The sequence below is a fragment of the Eulemur rufifrons genome, chromosome 2 (assembly GCF_041146395.1).
Source record: "Eulemur rufifrons isolate Redbay chromosome 2, OSU_ERuf_1, whole genome shotgun sequence".
NCBI classification, from domain to species: Eukaryota; Metazoa; Chordata; class Mammalia; order Primates; family Lemuridae; genus Eulemur; species Eulemur rufifrons.
The window spans coordinates 29,388,626-29,407,444 of record NC_090984.1 but is presented as its reverse complement, the minus strand read 5'-3'; the positions used below and the strand labels follow the sequence as shown (position 1 = coordinate 29,407,444).

At 40.6% G+C, this 18,819-nt stretch overlaps 1 protein-coding gene across 2 annotated transcripts in view; it reads left to right on the top strand.

Moving 5' to 3' along the window:
- Positions 1-18,051, top strand: part of DIS3L (DIS3 like exosome 3'-5' exoribonuclease) — a 31,929-nt gene extending 13,878 nt beyond the window's left edge. The window contains exons 5-17 of one of the 2 annotated variants that reach the window (XM_069482612.1): positions 199-375; positions 1,378-1,456; positions 2,662-2,841; positions 6,004-6,173; positions 7,278-7,439; positions 9,110-9,357; positions 9,902-9,994; positions 11,886-12,419; positions 14,560-14,714; positions 14,814-14,992; positions 16,683-16,828; positions 17,203-17,377; positions 17,465-18,051. In XM_069482612.1, the coding sequence (XP_069338713.1) occupies positions 199-375; positions 1,378-1,456; positions 2,662-2,841; positions 6,004-6,173; positions 7,278-7,439; positions 9,110-9,357; positions 9,902-9,994; positions 11,886-12,419; positions 14,560-14,714; positions 14,814-14,992; positions 16,683-16,828; positions 17,203-17,377; positions 17,465-17,773 (2,607 nt within the window). In that variant the 3' untranslated portion in view covers positions 17,774-18,051. Of the gene's footprint in view, positions 1-198; positions 376-1,377; positions 1,457-2,661; positions 2,842-6,003; positions 6,174-7,277; positions 7,440-9,109; positions 9,358-9,901; positions 9,995-11,885; positions 12,420-14,559; positions 14,715-14,813; positions 14,993-16,682; positions 16,829-17,202; positions 17,378-17,464 lie in introns of those variants that run through there. The other variant, XM_069482623.1, reaches the window with a different exon arrangement.
- The last annotated feature ends 768 nt before the right edge of the window (positions 18,052-18,819 follow it).

Below are 18,819 nucleotides of genomic sequence, written 5' to 3'. Positions count from 1 at the left end.
ATGGCCTCCTGGGGTTCATTTGGCAAGGCGTCAGGGATTAATGAGAGCTGGTATCCTGAGGCTGGGGAAAGTCATGCTCACCTAACACTTCCTGAAGGCTGCCTGCCAGCAGTCCCTCGGCAGGACTTTTTGCAGTAGTGCTGTAATGAAGGGTCACTATCTCCTGACCACGTTTCCCTGTGCCTTTATTCAACACAGAATTACCTGGACAATTTTTGGCCTGATTTAAAGGCTGCCCACGAGCTTTGTGATTCCATCCTTCAGTCTCGACGGGAGAGAGAGAACGAGAGCCAGGAGGGCCACGGGAAGGAGTACCCGGAGCACCTTCCCCTGGAGGTGCTAGAGGCTGGGATTAAGTCTGGACGCTACATCCAGGTGAGGGTGGTAATGGAGAATTAGTGTCGGGACCAGCCGGTGTGTTCTCTTCTTTACTGGCCTCCTGTCACAGGCCTCTGATTTCACAGGCTGCAGACAAGGTGGGCAGGAGTAAGTCAGGGCTGTCAACGGTTATGGGGATTTGGGAGTCATTCTTCCTACAGATGTAGGCTGTCCAGCTTGAAGCTGCTCTGTGACAATGCTCTTAATCGTGTTACGTATTGAGCATCTCAGAGTGTGGAAGTAGCCTTGTAAATGCCTCCTGTCACTGGGAAAGGAACACATTTTTGAATCAAGGTCTTGCAGTTTGGCAACATCGTAAAACTGGTGAAATTTAGGTCTTCACCCCTTTGCCATTCTCCAGCGTCTTTGTGATCCCCCAGGACCCACATGCTGTCAGGGTCTTGGGAAGGAGTCAGCTAAAATTTTTATTTAGATTTCCATGTTTTATATACACTCAATTGGGTGTGTATTTGTGTATAGCTCTATGCAGTTTTATCACAGGCATAGATTTGTGTATCCACCACCACAATCACGATACACAACTGTTCCATCGTGGATTTTACATTTCTAATAAACTCGGAAGATTTGTATGTCAGCTGAAGTTTGAGAACACCACACGAAAGTGCCTCCCTAAAGTGTGGGTATTTTAAATGAGTATGCCTAGAGAGGCTAATGTTTCCAACTTGGTAGTAAAGTTTATGGCATTCCTGGGAGGATATTTTGAGATATAAGAGTTTTTAAAGACTGCTCATCACTTAGGTATGATAGATCCCGGTACTTTCAGCACTCGCTGTAGCTAGGAGTAATTCAAAATGATGGTAATTCCTCTGGAGAAGAGAAACCTTGATGATTAATATTATTCCTAGAGAAAGGGATCACACACCTTATGAGAATATTATGGGGATGTTTTCATATAGTTTTAAAAACTAGACCTCCTTTTGGAGGTAAACTTTATGCAGAAAAGAAATTTTTCACATTGATTTTTAATTATGATTTCAGGGAATTCTGAACGTCAACAAACACAGAGCACAAATAGAAGCTTTTGTTCGACTTCAAGGAGCCAGCAGTAAAGATTCAGGTTCGGTATAAACCTTCCATAAATTTCCATACTACTTTTCTTTTCCCCCAGATACAGGGCCTCACTCTGTCTCCCAGGCTGGAGTGCAGTGGCACAAGAGCAGCTCACTGTGACCTCCAACTCCTGGGCTCAAGCGATCCTCCTGGCTCAGCCTCCCGAGTAGCTGGGACTACAGGCACATGCCACTATGCCCAGCTAATTTTTTAAACTTTTTGCAGAGATGGGGTCTTGCTGTGTTGCCCAGGCTGGTCTCAATCTCCTGGCCTTAAGTGATCCTCCCATCTTGGCCTCCCAAAGTGCTGGGATTACAGGCATGAGCCACTGCACCTGGCCCATACTACTTTTTAATTCTGATATTACACAATGAAGAAAGCAAAGTTGAGCTTGTCTCATCATATGTGCCATGCATGTTGTACATTTCCACATACTTCGGGTGTGTAGGACTTGGGGATTTTTTTTCCCTTAGCTTTTTGTCTATAATTTCTGATTTTATTGTAATAAACATAAACTAAAATATAGAGAAGGAATGTCACTTGCCCAAGTTCACACAACTGCCATGTGGTGGTGCGGAACTTGCAGCCAAGGCGGTTTGGCTGTGATTTCAAGACGTTAGTCTGCTGTCTCGATGTGCCGTATTGTCATATTAGAATAATTTTTTAAAAGTAACAAAAATGAAAACAATATATAAAGAAGTTATAGCATACTAGAGTGTAGTTTTTAGTTCTGTAATAGCAGAGTGAAAAAGCAGCAGCCTGCTGCTCAAAGGAGCGTGGTTAGGCTGAAGGAGCGTGACAAACAGTGGCTTCCCAGGGGCGTTTGCTCATCAGAATTAGCCCTGTCAGCTCTGCAGCGTCTACAGCTCGTCAGCCCGCTGACCACTCCCTGGGCTGTGTGGCAGCCTGAAGGTATTTGACTGTTTTATGCAGGGAACTAACACCTGTTTCAAAAGGTGATGGGCAAGGAGGATTTTTTTTTAAAAAAAAAAAGTTAATTGAGGGTGACCCTTATGAAAGCACGACACGATGTGGTGGGAGTGTCTTCACTCCTAACCTGCAGAACAAAGGAAGTTTGACTTCACCTTTGAAAGGAAGCAGCTTTTACCTGCAGCGGTGCTGACCGTACGTCACAAACGTCATGTTCGGAGTGCCTCGCTGGGGTGGCAGCCCTCGGATTTATGGGGTTTTTCTGTGCTGCCCCAAACACAGGTTTAGTCAGTGACATCCTGATCCATGGGATGAAGGCTCGAAACCGCTCGATTCACGGAGATGTGGTGGTCGTGGAACTGCTCCCTAAAAACGAATGGAGAGGAAGAACCACGGCCCTGTGTGAGAACGACAGTGACGACAAGGCCTCGGGGGACTCCCCGAGCGAGCCCATGGCCACAGGTGAGCCAGCTGGGACTCTGGTCACTCTGCGTCCATTTTGCATGTGGAATTATATATATTTTCTCTTTAGCAATCCAGAAATACTGCCCTTATTTTATTTTATTTAAATTGACAAATAAAAATAGCATATATTTATCCTGTAGAACATGATATTTTGGATATACATATACATTGTGGAATGGCTAACTCCAGCTAATTAACATATGTATTACCTCATATACTTATTTTTTGTGTTGAGAATACTTGAAATCTACTCTCCTAGCAACTTGCAAGAATACAAAACATTGTTATTAACTATAGTCACTGTATATACAGTAATAGTTATTAATATAAATAAGATATAGTCCCTTTCTCTACCTTATCACTTCCCCTCTCGAGGTCTGTTTGACTCTCATCGGCACCCAAGCATGCTGTGACAGCTCCCCTCCTAAAACGAAAGCAGAAGCCCTGTCTGGGTCCACATTCCTTCTAGCTTCACTCTGCTTCAGTTTATCATGAAACTCAGCAAAACAGTTAACTCTGCATTCTCTCTGCTGGTTCTCACGTGTGCCATTTAGACACTTCCTCTCCCCTGCTCCTCTAAAACTGCTCTTGTCAAGGTCACCAGTGACCTCCTGGCCAAAGCACTGCTCAGTCTCCATCATCCGGAACCCGCCAGCAGCATCAGCTGGGGGACCACTGGCCCTGCCGTGGCTTCTGGGAGCCACGTCCTCTCGGTTCTCCTGCCCCAGTGGTGGTTCCTTCTCAAAACTCCTTTGCTGGTTCTTCTCCATCTTATTGTCCCTCTTGGGTGTGCAGGGGACTCTGGATCTCCTGTTCTCTGCACTGTCTCCCTAGGACATCTCCTTCATATCTCCAACCCAGACCCCTCCCTCAGCTTTCGGTTTTGTTTGCTCCGTCGTCTCTTTGGCATCTTCCCCTGCATGTCTAATGGGCATCTCAGACTTAACAGACTCCTGATTTTCTACCCGCAACCTGCTCTTCCCCAGTGTTCCCTCGTCTCAGTAAAGGACAAATTCATTCTTACAGTTGGTCAACCCAAAACACCTTGGAATTATCCTTGACTTTTTTTCACACATCAGCAAATACTGGCAGCTCTAACGCTAATATATGGCCTGAATTCAGCCGCTTCCATCCTTCCCACGTCTCTCCTGCTTCAGTCCGCTGCCGGCCTCCCCGCTGGCCTCCCTGCTACCCCCTTCCCCCATATGTCTGTCTTCACCTGGAGAAACGACAATCCTTTAAAAAGTGAATTGGGTCCTATCGTGTCTCTGCTCAAAACTCTCCAATGGCTGCTTCCTGTTTCACTGAGAATAAAATCCAGAGTCCTGACCATGGCCTACAAAGTCCCACCAGCTGGGGCCACCTTCTGTCATCTTCCTCTTCATCCTTCTGCTCCAGCCACATTGACTGACTTATCCTTTCCACCACCTGGACCAAGCTTTCCCCAAACATCCTCACATCTGTTCTCCTTACTTCATTCAAGTCTCTCTCTGCTCAAATGTCACTTTATTTAAAATAGCTGCCACTTCTGACCCTCTGTCAGTCTTGGTCACCTTATCCTACTTTGTATCTTTCTTAGCAGTTATCACTACTTCACATATATATATATATATATTTTTTGTTTGTTTGTTTGTTTGTTTGTTTGTTTGTTTTCTACCCCACAGATACCCACGCTGATTTATGTTATGTAAACTCCATGAAATCAGGGACTTTGTCTGTTTTGATACTGCTATGTTCCCTGTATCTAGAACAGGGCCCCTACCTGGTAGGGGTTCAATAAATATTAATGAAAAGAAAAAAAAAAGATGGCACTGTTTTTCTTGTCTTTTTAGAGACAGGGTCTTGCTCTGTCACTCAGGCTGGAATGCAGTAGTGCGATCATAGCTCACTGTAACCTTGAACTCCTGGGCTCAAGCAATCCTCCCCAGCCTCCCGAGTAGCTGGGACTATAGGTGCGCAGTACCATGCCTGGCTAATTTTTAAGAAATGTTTTGTGGAGACAGGTCTCACTATGTTGCCCAGGCTGATCTCAAACTCCTGGCCTCAAGTGATCCTCCTGCCTCAGCCTCCCAAAGCACTAGGATTACAATTGTAAGCCACCATACCTGGCCTAAGATAGCACTTTTAACTATTAAAGTTTGGGTTTTTTTCTTGGCTTCAATCAATCATGATTAAAAGTGTTGTGTATCAGCCTTATGATTTGTATACTTTTCTGTGTATAATGGACGAAATGAGCTTGGCTAGTGAGAGAATGCAAGAAAGACAGTAAAACTGCACAGTAGAGGACATGGTTTAAATAAAGAGTGAAAATCATTGACTTTTCCAAATGTACAGAAACCTGAGATTGATAAGATAATGACAAAAGAGAAAATGGGACAAATGGACTCTAAATGTCACATCAGGCCCCACAGAAGAAAAGGCATACTGACGGTGTTATAAAAAAGTTACCCATCTTTGCTGGGTGCAGTGGCACGTGCCTGTAGTCGCAGGAAGATCACTTAAGGCCAGGAGTTCGAGGATGTAGTGCACCACAATCACACCTATGAATACAGCCACTGCATTCTAGTCTGGACGATGCAACCATCTCTAAAAAAAAAAAAACAAATTTTTTATTTTTATTTTTCTTCTTCTTCGTTTGTTTTTTTTTTTTTACAGATGAGTTCTTGCTCTGTTGTTCAGGCTGGAGTGCAGTGGTGCAATCATAGCTCATTGTAGCCTTAAACTCCTGGGCTCGAGTGATCCTCCCACTTCAGCCTCCTGACTAGCTAGGACTATAGTAGGTGTGCACCACTGAACTGAGCTAATTTTTAAATTTTTTTGCATAGATAGGGTATCGCTATGTTGCTCAAGCTGGTATCCAACTCCTGGCCTCAAGCCATCCACCCACCTTGGCCTCCCTAAAGTGCCAGGATTACAGGTGTGAGCCACTGCGCCCAGCCTACAACAACAAATTTTTAAAAAATTATCCATCTTAAAAAAAAATTATCCATCTTTAAAGTGCTAAGAAGGCAAATCTTTAAACATATCTTGATTTGCATAGATGTGCTTGAAAAAAAAATGGGACATTGCATTTCTTGTTCTCTTCCTTACTGCTGAGCCAGAGTCCAGATAGGTGACATCTAACCATTTAATGCTTTATTTTCTTTTGTTTTCCCAAAGGTCGAGTAGTGGGCATCCTTCAGAAGAACTGGCGGGATTATGTGGTGACATTTCCATCCAAAGAAGAGGTCCAATCTCAGGGCAAAAATGCTCAGAAAATCCTAGTTACACCGTGGGACTACCGAATTCCCAAAATTCGAATTAGCACTCAGCAAGCAGAAGCCCTCCAGGTAGCTGGCATTGTACCTCTACTGTTCTCCTCCTGTCTCTGTTAGCTTTTGAGCAGTATCAGGAAGCACTGTTAATTCCTTTGGAGAAGAGGAAATAAATTATTGATGGCTTCTGGCATTCTGAGATACTGTTTTTAAAAAATTCTAAATATATAAGAACCATCCATTAAGTAGTCTATGGTTAATAAATGAAGGCCAGAGAGAAACTGTCCTAGAAAGAGCTGTGTAGGACAACCGGAGAGAACATACATTATCCAGCTGTCCAACACAGAAACTTTCAATAGATACACTTTGCCAACACTAACAAGCTTTCTTCCAGCAAGCAATATAGAAATACGATCACTCTGCCCTGTAGGGATGATGTAGTGGTACTTCACAGAATTGATTATCCATAAAGGAATATAGCACTGGAGAGAAGACATAAACAAGAAAGTTAGAAATTAACCTTTCCTTGTGCCAAAGAGTGTAGTCATTGCCCAGTTTAATCCACCTGGTGTTTTACAGTTTGTAAATGAGACACTAAAGCAGGATGTCCCCAGCCAGGAACCTGGTCATTGTCCCTTTTACATCTGAAAGCTTATTGCAGGCTCTCTAGGCCAGTTGGGACTATTACACTTTCCATTTCCATGGTTTGCTGGAATTTTGGGGCAGTGGGGGTTCAGTTTACTATGATACCTTCCTCCCCACCAAATAGCATCTTTAGACTTCAGAAAACTTAGGAAGTAACTCCCACACACAAAAAAATTGAGACTTTTGTTTTAAAACTTAATTTGGACCATGCATAATTGAGTTTTCCCCTTGTGTTGCAAGTGTTAACTCGAATGTATTACAGTTGGCTCTCTTGAGCAGACTGAAATTTCCAGCCCACTTATTTGATGTAGAGAGGTGATGCCTCTCTTCAAAGCCCTGGGCCAAGCATTTTCGTACCATCTGGCAATTTAGTAATAGGAATAATGAAAAACAAAAAAACCCACCACACAGCACTGTTGCAAATTGGCCGCTTTCTTTGGAACTTGGTGCTGTTTATCTCTTGTTTGTTTGATGCTTGTCATTGACCCACTTAACTTCTGGTGCTTGGCTGTTTTCTTCTTCCCCTTCGTGCAGGACTTCAGGGTGGTTGTGCGCATCGATTCTTGGGAGTCAACATCCGTGTATCCAAATGGACATTTTGTGCGTGTTTTGGGGAAAATTGGAGATCTGGAAGGGGAAATTGCAACCATCCTGGTGGAAAACAGTATTTCAGTTGTCCCTTTCTCAGAAGCTCAGGTCAGATTTTCCAGAGGCCTTTGGTCCAGTGACAGACATTTTCTTTTTGCTTTTATTGTTGTTTATTTCATCATTAAGAAAGGAAAATATTTTTTACCACATAACAACCCACTGTCCAAAGCCACAGATAATGGAAAAATCTTACCCCTCTTTATTCTGTATTTGGACCAGACTAAAGTCAGCTTCAAGTGTGGAATTAGTTTCCTACAGCCTCATAGCTCTCAAATTTTTACATTTCCAACTATGTTTAAAAATGATGTGTCAGTGTCTTATAGTCAGCACACATCCGTCCCCAGCACCCACAAGGACACCTAGTTATAGACTCAGCCAAGCTCCTCTCCCTGTCAGAATCATTGAACCAGAGGCTGCATAAAGCTACAGGGGGCAGATTCCTGGGGTCCATAAATCTCTGACCCATGGGGCAAAAAATCATGCTCATTCTGAAACAGTTTTTGTCACCTTCACAGAAAACAAAAATCCCATAGACGTAAAACATCAGCTATTTCCATCACTTTATGATCTTTTAAAATCCTCATAAATCCTATTATTCTTGCATAGCTATAGTCATAGTGTGCACATACTATTTTCTGTTCTGCTTCTTTCACTTAAAATTATTTTTATGTGTTGACATAGCCTACTTGTTTTTAATAGTTACGGTAAATTGCTGTGTATTAATGTACCCTAGTTTGCTTAAGCATTTCTCAATTGTCGGGCATTCTGCTGTTTAATTTTTCAGCATTATAAAAATATGTTACTGCAAACGCTTTTATAAACACTGCTTTTTTATTTCTCTTTGATCATTCCCTTGGAATGTAATCCTTAAAGTGAGATTACCAAGTCAAAGGGCATAAAAAATTTAAATAGCTTTTGTTACGTATTGGCAGATTGTTCTCCAGAAAAATTGGACCAGTTTACATTGCAATCAGGAGTGAATGGGTGCTCTTATTTTCATTATAATTTTTGACAGAACCAGGGATATAACAGTAAAATATTTTAGAATATTTTACATTATTAAATTTTTATGTTTAACATTAGTTTCTGGAAATTATTTATTGACTTGTTTGGTAGCTCTTGGTGAAAATGTTAGAATAAAAATAAAGTGTGGGCTAGGCTTCACAGGACTAGAATTCTCTCTTCCCTTTTAGCCTACTTAACTGCAAATTGATGGCTTAAACAGGTAATAATGGAGAGAAAATGCCCTAGATTGTTCCTATTTAAATTATCTTTAAGGAGTGAGCTTTTAATATTTGAGACGTGTTGATTTTTTTCAGGGCTTGACTTAAATGCTAAACTACATTTAGACATACAATCTTTTGAAAATGGGGTACATGTTGTGCTCTTCTAAGACACCTATTTATTTTTGTTCCAAGCCCCTGTCAGTAAGGAGGCTGGTAGAAGGTGCAGGACATTTCCTATCAGACTGTAAGTGTCCTCAAGGGTGGGGGACTGTGTCTTTCCTGTTGACTCCTGACTTTTCCAGAGCCTAGTACAGCACCTGAGACATCTGAGGTGCCTGATAAATAATATTGATCAGAAGAAGCAAACATAGGTTGATGCAGAAGGTAATTGGGAATGAATGAATTTCTATGCAGTCACATTGAGACTATTAGAGTAGATTTTTATAGAAATTTGTGGTGTATGAATTGCTGAATATTTGGCCTCTTGTACAGATGTGTGAGATGCCAGCGAACACACCAGAAAATCCCTGGAAAGTGAGTCCTGAAGAGGAACAAGAACGTCGAGACTTGAGGAAAACCCATCTTGTGTTCAGCATTGACCCCAAAGGTTGTGAAGATGTGGATGACACACTCTCAGTCAGAACCTTGAGTAACGGCAACCTGGAGCTTGGGGTCCACATTGCAGATGTGACACACTTTGTGGCACTAAATTCTTACATTGATATTGAAGCTAGAACAAGGTAATGCCATTTGAAATCAGCACCATGGTTGTGTGCATGTGACTGTATGTTTTGTATCTGTGCATTCAAAACAAAGATCTCATGTTTGTGCAATTTGGAAGATCCCTTGCGGAAAGAAAAAGTTGAGGGCCACTACCCTTTTTCCTTTACAAAAATAATCAATTCACCTTTCCTTTTTAAAATAACCTTTCCACACATTGTTTCTTACTAAATTGAAATGGGTTAAATTTTCATGTAGTAATATACTATTGTATATAGCAGTGGATCATTACACTTCAATTTTTCTTATACAAATAAGATTCTTGTCACTTTTTCTTCCTTCCTTATATCGGTGGAAGAATATTGAGCCCAAAGCAGTATCACTTAGAAAAGCGGGACCATGGGAATAGTTTTATTACCCAGTCTGCTGCACTTTATGAAACAGCAGCAGCCTTGGGGAATTTGCACCGAGATGTTGGCCATTTACCTCAACGCAGCCCACGCAGTCAGCAGTTCTGCTTCGCCCTGCTGAAGGTCACGTTGCCCGCATATGTGTCATTCACAGGGCCACCACCTATTATTTAGCAGATCGCCGCTACGACATGCTGCCCTCCATCCTCAGTGCTGATTTGTGTTCCCTCCTGGGAGGCGTTGATAGGTGAGTTTATAATTTTTGTCTTCCAGGTTTGCCTTGGCCCTTCTGCAGTTTCTCATGCCCCGGCTTCTGGCCTCTTTCTTCTTTCTGATATGCTCCTACCACGTCACCCCAAGTCCCACTCTGCATCTCCCCTCCATCCTCTCTATCCCCCTGCACCACTTATTTTGAGGCAGTTTTATTTCTCTAGCCTTCCCTTCCTCTCCTCTGTTCTCTCTGCTGGCTGTAAGGCTGCTTCTCCCTCTCTTGCTGGCTTTTCAAAGTCAGCTAAAGTCTGAGAACAAATGCTTTACGAGCATACGCTCCCTGGTTGAAGGTATTTTGCGTGAGGATCATGAACTTAGGGAGTTTTTTGTTTATTTGTTATAGTTAAAGTTTATGTTTATCTTTGACTAGGTAATAAAAATCATATAGTCCAAAATTCATAGGTTCCAAAAGATATTTAATGAAAGACTCCTTCCTATCATTTTCCCTTAGTTACCAATTTCTTATGTGTTTTTCTAGAGATAACACACACACACAGACACACACCCCCACCCCTACACACCCCTTCCTTTTTTTTTTTTTTTTAAAACAATGTATCCTGGAAATCATTCCATGTTAATAACAGTTGCTTATCTATGGAAACTTGGATACTTTACAGTCATTTCTATTACAAACAAAACTATATTGAATTGCTTTGAACATGTCATTTCACATTTTTAAAAAGTACAGTATATCTGAGGAGAAATTTTTCAAAGTGGAATTTCTGTGTCAAGGGTATGTGTAGTGGCCAGGGGCGGTGGCTCACGCCTGTAATCCTAGCACTTTGGGAGGCCGAGGCAGGAGGATCACTTGGTCAGGATTTCGAGACCAGCCTGAGCAACATAGCTAGACCCTGTCTATGCAAAATTTTTTTTAAAAAATTAGCCAAGTGTGGTGATGCCTACCTGTAGTCCCAGCTGCTTGAGGGGCTAAGGCAGGAGGATCACTTGAGCTGCGGTGATTTTAAAGTTGCAGTGAGCTATGATGATGCCACTGCCCTCATTCCCAGGCAACAAAGCAAGACCCTGTCTCAAAAAAAAAAAAAAAAAAAAAAGTATGTGCATTTGTGTTTAGATCATTATAATCCAATTTCCCTCCTTAAATTTTGTGCCAATTATACTCCCACCGTCAATATATGAGAGTGCTTGTTTCCCCACAGGCTTGCCAACACAGTATGTTGTATTTTTTCATCTTTGCCAATTTGATAAATGAAAAACGGTATTTAAGAGTAGTTTTAATTTGCATTTTTCCTACTATGAGTAAAGTTAAACATTTTTTGTATCTTCAACAGTCACTTATATATACTTTTCTGTGAACTACATTATGTTCTTTGTCCATTTTTCTTTTGGGTTCATGATTTATTACTATTGATTTGTAAGAGCTCTTTGCATATTAGGAAAATTAGCCCTTTGTTTTTTTAAGTGTTGCAAATGTCTATTTTTTAAATAAAATGATTTGGTGGTAAAGTGAATCTTTAGTAAATGAACTTTAACCTATCATTAAGATTGATGTCATAGGTCAGAGTCACCTATAAGATTTGGAAGGCTTTGCTCTGATTTACTGAGGAGCTAAATAGACTTGACTCTATCAGGGCCATGCTATTCTAATCAAAACAGAGAACTATAAGGTAGGGTTTGTAGTAGTCACCGTGAACTCACTTCAAATTTGTTCAGAGCTCAGCAGAACCTAGTCTAACTTTGTTTTGATTTAAAATATTTTTTGATTTAGTGGTTGAGTGGTTGGATTGAGAAATTGAACCAAAAACCTATAGCAATGTCATCTGTTTCAAGTTACATTTAGAGTTAAGTTCTGCTTGTTTCAAAAATAGAAGAATTGAATCATGACGTTGTCAATGTTACTGGTTTTGTAGGTATGCTGTAAGTGTCATGTGGGAATTGGATAAAACCTCTTATGAAATTAAGAAAGTCTGGTATGGCAGAACCATTATTCGATCAGCATACAAACTGTTCTATGAAGCAGCCCAGGAACTACTGGATGGAAACTTCAGCGTTGTTGATGATATTCCAGAATTCAAAGACCTGGATGAAAAGAGCAGACAAGACAAGCTGGAGGAGTTAGTGTGGGCAATTGGAAAGCTGACTGACATAGCCCGCCATGTCCGTGCTAAACGAGACGGTTGTGGTGCTTTGGAACTGGAAGGGGTAGAGGTTCGCATACAGCTAGATGAAAAGAAGAACATTCATGACCTCATCCCCAAGCAGCCCCTGGAAGTCCATGAGACGGTGGCTGAATGCATGATCCTGGCCAACCACTGGGTAGCCAAGAAGATCTGGGAGAGCTTCCCTCATCAGGCCTTGTTGCGCCAACACCCTCCTCCACACCAGGAGTTCTTTTCTGAACTCCGGGAATGTGCTAAAGCAAAAGGCTTCTTCATAGATACACGGTATTCTTTTGAGGGGGTAGGGGGATGGAAAGGAGTGCTGTACATTTATCTATCTTACAGTTCTTAAAATGTAACAGCCAGATCTTTGACCAAAAATAGAAAACTTTTTGGCTCTCTTCATTTTTAAAGAGATATTTTTCTCTCTTCATGGTTAGGTACAGAGACATAAAACAAGTTTATTTAGGCATACTTTTGACCCACTACAATTTGTAACATAGAAGTAAGGAACCTATTACCTTTGGTTTAATTTCATCTACCCCCTTAGACAAATACCAAGAAGTAATCCTGTTTAATACTTATTTCTTGAAATGCAGCATATCTCTGTGACAGTATCATAAGATACTGCACCAATGGTAAATTTATACCACCCTCCATAGAATGAGACATTTTTACTCTCCATCTCTGGGATAAAATATTTCTCCCATTAAAAATGATGTATAGGCTGGGCGCGGTGGCTCACGCCTGTAATCCTAGCACTCTGGGAGGCCGAGGTGGGCGGATCGTTTGAGCTCAGGAGTTCGAGACCAGCCTGAGCAAGAGCGAGACCCCATCTCTACTAAAAATAGAAAGAAATTATATGGACAGCTAAAAATATATATAGAAAAAATTAGCCGGGCATGGTGGTGCATGCCTGTAGTCCCAGCTACTCAGGAGGCTGAGACAGGAGGATCCCTTGAGCTCAGGAGTTTGAGGTTGCTGTGAGCTAGGCTGACGCCACGGCACTCACTCTAGCCTGGGCAACAGAGTGAGACTCTGTCTCAAAAAAAAAAAAAAAAAAAAAAAGATGTATAAAGAGGATTTTTAAAATATCTCATTGTCAAGTAACAGGTACTAATTAAAATATCATTTATTTATGAAAATGGATTTTTTTTTTGCTTCTGCCTTGAGGCAATAGTATCTTTTGCTTGTGTGTCTGGTGGTCACTGGTTGAGCTGTCTGCATGCTGGGCATACGTCCTGAGGGCTCTCAGCTATGCTCTTGATTAATCCTTACAACGCTGAGGTAATGGCAGTATCATTCATATTTTACAGATGGGGCTTTAAGTCTGGAGAGATTAAGTAACTTGCCTATAATTTAACAGTCAGGGCAGAGCCAGGATTTGAATTCAAGTGCATCAGACTTGAAAGCTCACATTAGGGACCACCTATCACATTGCTTCTCTGTTCATCATCGTCCTCCACTTTTCCTTCTACCTTTTCTCTTAGCCAGCCACAATACAGAACTGAATTATATGTTGTATTATTAGTTTTGTTTTTAATATACCTATATATTTTGGGGGGTTTTAAAAATTATTATTTTGAGAATAAATAGAATGCTTCCCAGTTCTTTAGAAAAAGAAAAATTAATTTAGGTTTCTTTTATCTGTGCACCTCGGGTCTAGTTTTGTTTTGTATTTTTAACTCCCTCTGGCTCAGTAATTGTTATTAAAAAAAAAAAAGTCCATTCTTTGACCTGTGTAGGATGTTTATGGTTAAGGGTGTTAAAATTTCAATTCAACAAGTATTTGACCACCTAATATGCACAAGCACTAACTTAACCTGTATAAATCAGCATATTACTTTCTACTACTTCAACAATTTATTGAGCAAGCATGGTGGCTCACACCTGTAATCCTAGCACTCTGAGAGGCCGAGGTGGGAGGATTGCTTGAGGTCAGGAGTTTGAGACCTGCCTCAGTTAAGAACAAGACCTTGTCTCTTCTAAAAATAGAAAGAAATTAGCTGGCCAACTAGAAATAGAAAAAAAAAAAAATTAGCTGGGTTTGGTGGCACACACCCATAGTCCCAGCTACTTAGGAGGCTAAGGCAGGAGGATTTGCTTGAGCCCAGGAGTTTGAAGTTGCTGTGAGCTAGGCTGACGCCATGGCACTCTAGCCCGGGCAACAGAGCGAGACTCTGTCTCAAAAAAAAAAAAAAGACAGACATTTATTTAAATTCTGACACTCTTTCTTTGTCTAAACCTTAAAGCAAACTAGATTTCTATAGTTGAAAAGAGATGCTTCTGAAATATGTCCAAAATAAATTTAACTATTGGCAGATGAAGGTATTCAGATAGATGATCATGTGAAGGGTTCTTCTCAGAGTATTGACTTGTACATTACTGTTTGGGACTAATTGAAGGTTTTTCTGTTCTTTGTCAGGTCCAATAAAACACTGGCTGATTCTCTGGATAACGCGAATGACCCCAATGATCCTATTGTAAACAGGCTGCTGCGCTCTATGGCGACACAGGCTATGTCTAACGCACTGTATTTCTCCACTGGATCCTGTGCAGAGGAAGAGTTCCATCATTATGGTGAATGATAAAAGTTTCCTACATGTGGCTATAACTGAGCAAGTTGTTTAAAAAGAATTTTTTTGTTGTTTATTTTGATCTTCTGGTTTCTTTTTGAAGGTCTCGCTTTAGATAAATATACCCACTTTACTTCTCCAATAAGAAGATATTCAGATATTGTAGTGCACCGATTGTTAATGGCAGCCATTTCAAAAGATAAAAAAATGGAAATTAAGGAAAATTTGTTCAGTAACAAAGATCTTGAGGAATTATGCAGACATATCAACAACAGAAACCGAGTAAGGAATTTTAAAATTCTTATTCATCATCTCTGCTAAGAGAGTATCAGCTTTATTGTGTAGTAGAGTGAAGTATCATGTAGTCTCACAAATTAAATTATAGAGTATTCTAACCAGTGCTTTCAATACATTTACAGATGTTCTGAGGTAACATATGGATTTGGGAGATTTGACAATAGATTCTAAGATGTTTTTCCCAAAAGGTGGAAATGTAAAGGTTCAAGCAACACATAAAGATATGAAGACAGAAAGATCATCTATCATCTTACTACCCAGAGATAACCATTATTGACAATTCTAGACAATGCTAACATTTTTATTTATAAAAATAATCATTCCTACTGTTGGAAATCTGCTTTTTTCTTTCTTTTTTTTTTTTTTTTTTGAGACAGAGTCTCACTCTGTTGCCCAGGCTAGAGTGAGTGCCGTGGCGTCAGCCTAGCTCACAGCAACCTCAAACTCCTGAGCTCAAGGGATCCTCCTGTCTCAGCCTCCCGAGTAGTTGGGACTACAGGCATGCACCACCATGCCCGGCTAATTTTTTCTATATATATTTTTAGCTGTCCATATAATTTCTTTCTATTTTTAGTAGAGATGGGGGTCTCGCTCTTGCTCAGGCTGGTCTCGAACTCCTGAGCTCAAACGATCCGCCCACCTCGGCCTCCCAGAGTGCTAGGATTACAGGCGTGAGCCACCGCGCCCGGCCTTGCTTTTTTCACTTAACACATCTGTTACTGATAGCACACCATTGTCAATAAAAATAGTTACATCATTATTTTAGAAGCTGCTTTGTATTCTACTTCATATTATTACTAGTTGCTACAAGATTGCATAGCATAGAACTAGACTGTTGGGTGATGCAGAAAATTAGAAACTATTTAACATAATTTTCTGTATCCAATGGTCTAGTTTTCTGGTGTGGAATATTGTAGCCATTAGCCATGTCGGCGATTTAAATTTAAATTAAAATTAGAAGTAGAGATTCAGTTCCTCAGTCACACTAGCCACATTTCACACTCTCACTAGCCACTTGTGCTTAGTGCCTACCTATCGGGCAACACAGATACAGACATTTCCATCACTGCAGAAAGTTCAGGTGGGCAGAGCTGTTCTAAGCAATCCACTTTACAACCATCCTTGTGTTTATACTTTCAAAGACTTCTCAGATTATTGCCTGGATAAACAAATTCCTACAAATGGAATTGCTGAGCCAAAAGGTATTCACAAATAAACCTTTGATACATATTACTAAACTGTCCTCCTTAACAGTAGTGCCAATTTACACTTCCAGTGGGATTTCAGTAGGACAGGCTTGAAAGGAAAGAAAGGTAAGACATGTGTGTGATACTTTTCCTGTATCCAAAATGGACATATCCCAAATTTGGCAACCTCTATTTTGATTAACTGTAAACAAGTTTCATTTTATGAAAGCGTTCATTTTCTAAGACATTTTTGAGGGGATAATACTGGAAGGCTAAGTTCCCACAAAAATGGATTTAATCATAATATAGAACAGTTTTTATATGGTTTTACAGAATCTAACCTTTTTATCGTGCTTGTCACAAGTGGCTTTAAAAAAAAGAATCTTACCTTTTTAAAGACATTGTTTCTGTGGGAATATGAACTTCATGTTTCTTCTGGAAATGTCAGGGAAGTGTGTTATAATGCTTTGGGGTTGCACTTCTTGCAGGCAGCACAGCATTCTCAGAAGCAGTCTACTGAGCTCTTCCAGTGCATGTACTTTAAAGACAAAGACCCCGAAACTGATGAGCGTTGCATCTCTGATGGAGTTATTTATTCAATCAGAACAAATGGTGTACTTGTATTTATACCAAGGTATGTTACATCTAATGCAATGGTAAGAAATCATAATTAAACTAAAAGGTAGAATACAGACATTTGATTATTTAAGCAACTATTTATAAAGTTACCACATGTGCATAATGTAGAATTCAGTATGTAAGTATGAAGTAGCAGATTGGAGTACATATATATGTACATCTCTATTAATCTTAGAATTTTTCTTTCTTATCTAGCAAAATACTTTGTGTTTCCATCTGCTAAGGTGAAATAAATATTTGGAGGTAAACCACAGGAAAAGTGATTTTGTTTTTAATCTAGAAGAAAAACTAGCATTTTAGATAAGTATACATGGTCTGCATACTAAGAACACATTATCTCTGTGGATTTCTATTCCGGCAATGATTCAGGTTTGGGATTAAAGGTGCTGCTTACCTAAAAAATAAAGATGGTTTCGTGATCTCATGTGGCCTAGACAGCCATTCTGAATGGAAACCAGGATCCCTTCAACGATTTCAAAACAAAATTACCTCTACAACAACAGGAGGGGAATCTGTTACGTTCCATTTGTTTGACCATGTAACAGTAAGTCTGTATTTACATTAAGTATTGTTGTCAACATAAAGAACAAAGAATATGATTTAGTAATCTGTATCTTCTCCTCTATGGCAGGTAAGAATATTTGTACAGGCCTCACGCTGCCATTCTGATACAATCAGACTTGAAATAGTAAGTAACAAACCATACATGATACCAAATACAGAACTTTTTCATCAGAATTCCCTCTTGCTGAAGAACGAATTAGTGAAAGAAGTAACTAGATCTGTGGAAGAAGCTCAGCTTGCCCAAGAAGTCAAAGTAAACTTCATTCAGGAAGAATATCAAGAATATTGCCAAACAAAGGGAAGAAGCCTATACACACTTCTAGAGGAGATAAGGGACCTAGCTCTCCTGGATGTTTCAAACAATTATGGAATATGAACTACTCTTAATTAAAAGAGCTTTTTCTTACATGAATGTTTTACCATCTTTTCAGACTTCAATTTTCTGTGTCACTCAGTGCTCTAGTCGATCAGGACTGGGTAGCTTTTTCATATGTGTAAAATGTTCTCATTCATTAAAGTTGTATTAAATAACGTGATTAGGTCATTACAGAAACTGATTTTCCAGTTATGAGTAGATGGTGAATGGTGGCTCTGCAAGGCAGGTTGCTAGCCTCTTTTTAATAAACTCAGAATTTTTGGTTACCCTATCTCAAATCAGCTCTTTCAAAATAAGTTTTATTTTTCCAGTAATTGCTACACTGGGCCACTTGGGTCATAGGCTCCTCTGACATTTGTCAGGTAAGTTTTCAGTCACTTTCAAGTAATAAGACTTAGTCCTGTCCCCACCCCCCCACCTACTTTAAAGCTCCTATTTCATATTTGATTCAAGCTTTCTCTGCTGTCCCCAGCACCAGTTGGGAATAGGGCAAAGGGAGCATAACAGGATGCACAGGGAAGTTGTCTCAAAAGTCCTTCTCACCACCCCACTTTGTTGAGTACTTCTCCATATGTTACTTTGCCAGCAAACTCATCACTGACAAATCTGTCACTTCTGTCTAATCCAGTTCATGAGGGAGGGTAGAACCCCGAACAGGCCCTCCTGAGGAAGCAGTTTCTCTAGGCCTTTGTTGCACCTTGAAACTGGGCTCCATCTTCTAGCCGATTCCCTATTGGCAGCAATAAGCTACAAATCCTCTGGAAGCACGTGCCTCTTGGCCCATCATCATGGCAGTTCCCAGCACACCCACAGCCCCCAATCCCCATGTTCTTGTGTTCAACTTCCTGGCTTTTCAATCACACCATCTTTGTCACTCTCTATCCCCACCTGAGGTCAGAAAGCCTGAAGAGAACAAGATGCCTCTCCTGCTTTGTGGGTGGAAGCCACTCTACACCATCACTTCCCCCTTTTGCCAAGGGAAGAGAAGGTGAGAGCCTTTCTTACAAACACTAGTCTTACAAAAGTTAACCTTCCAACCAGTCTCC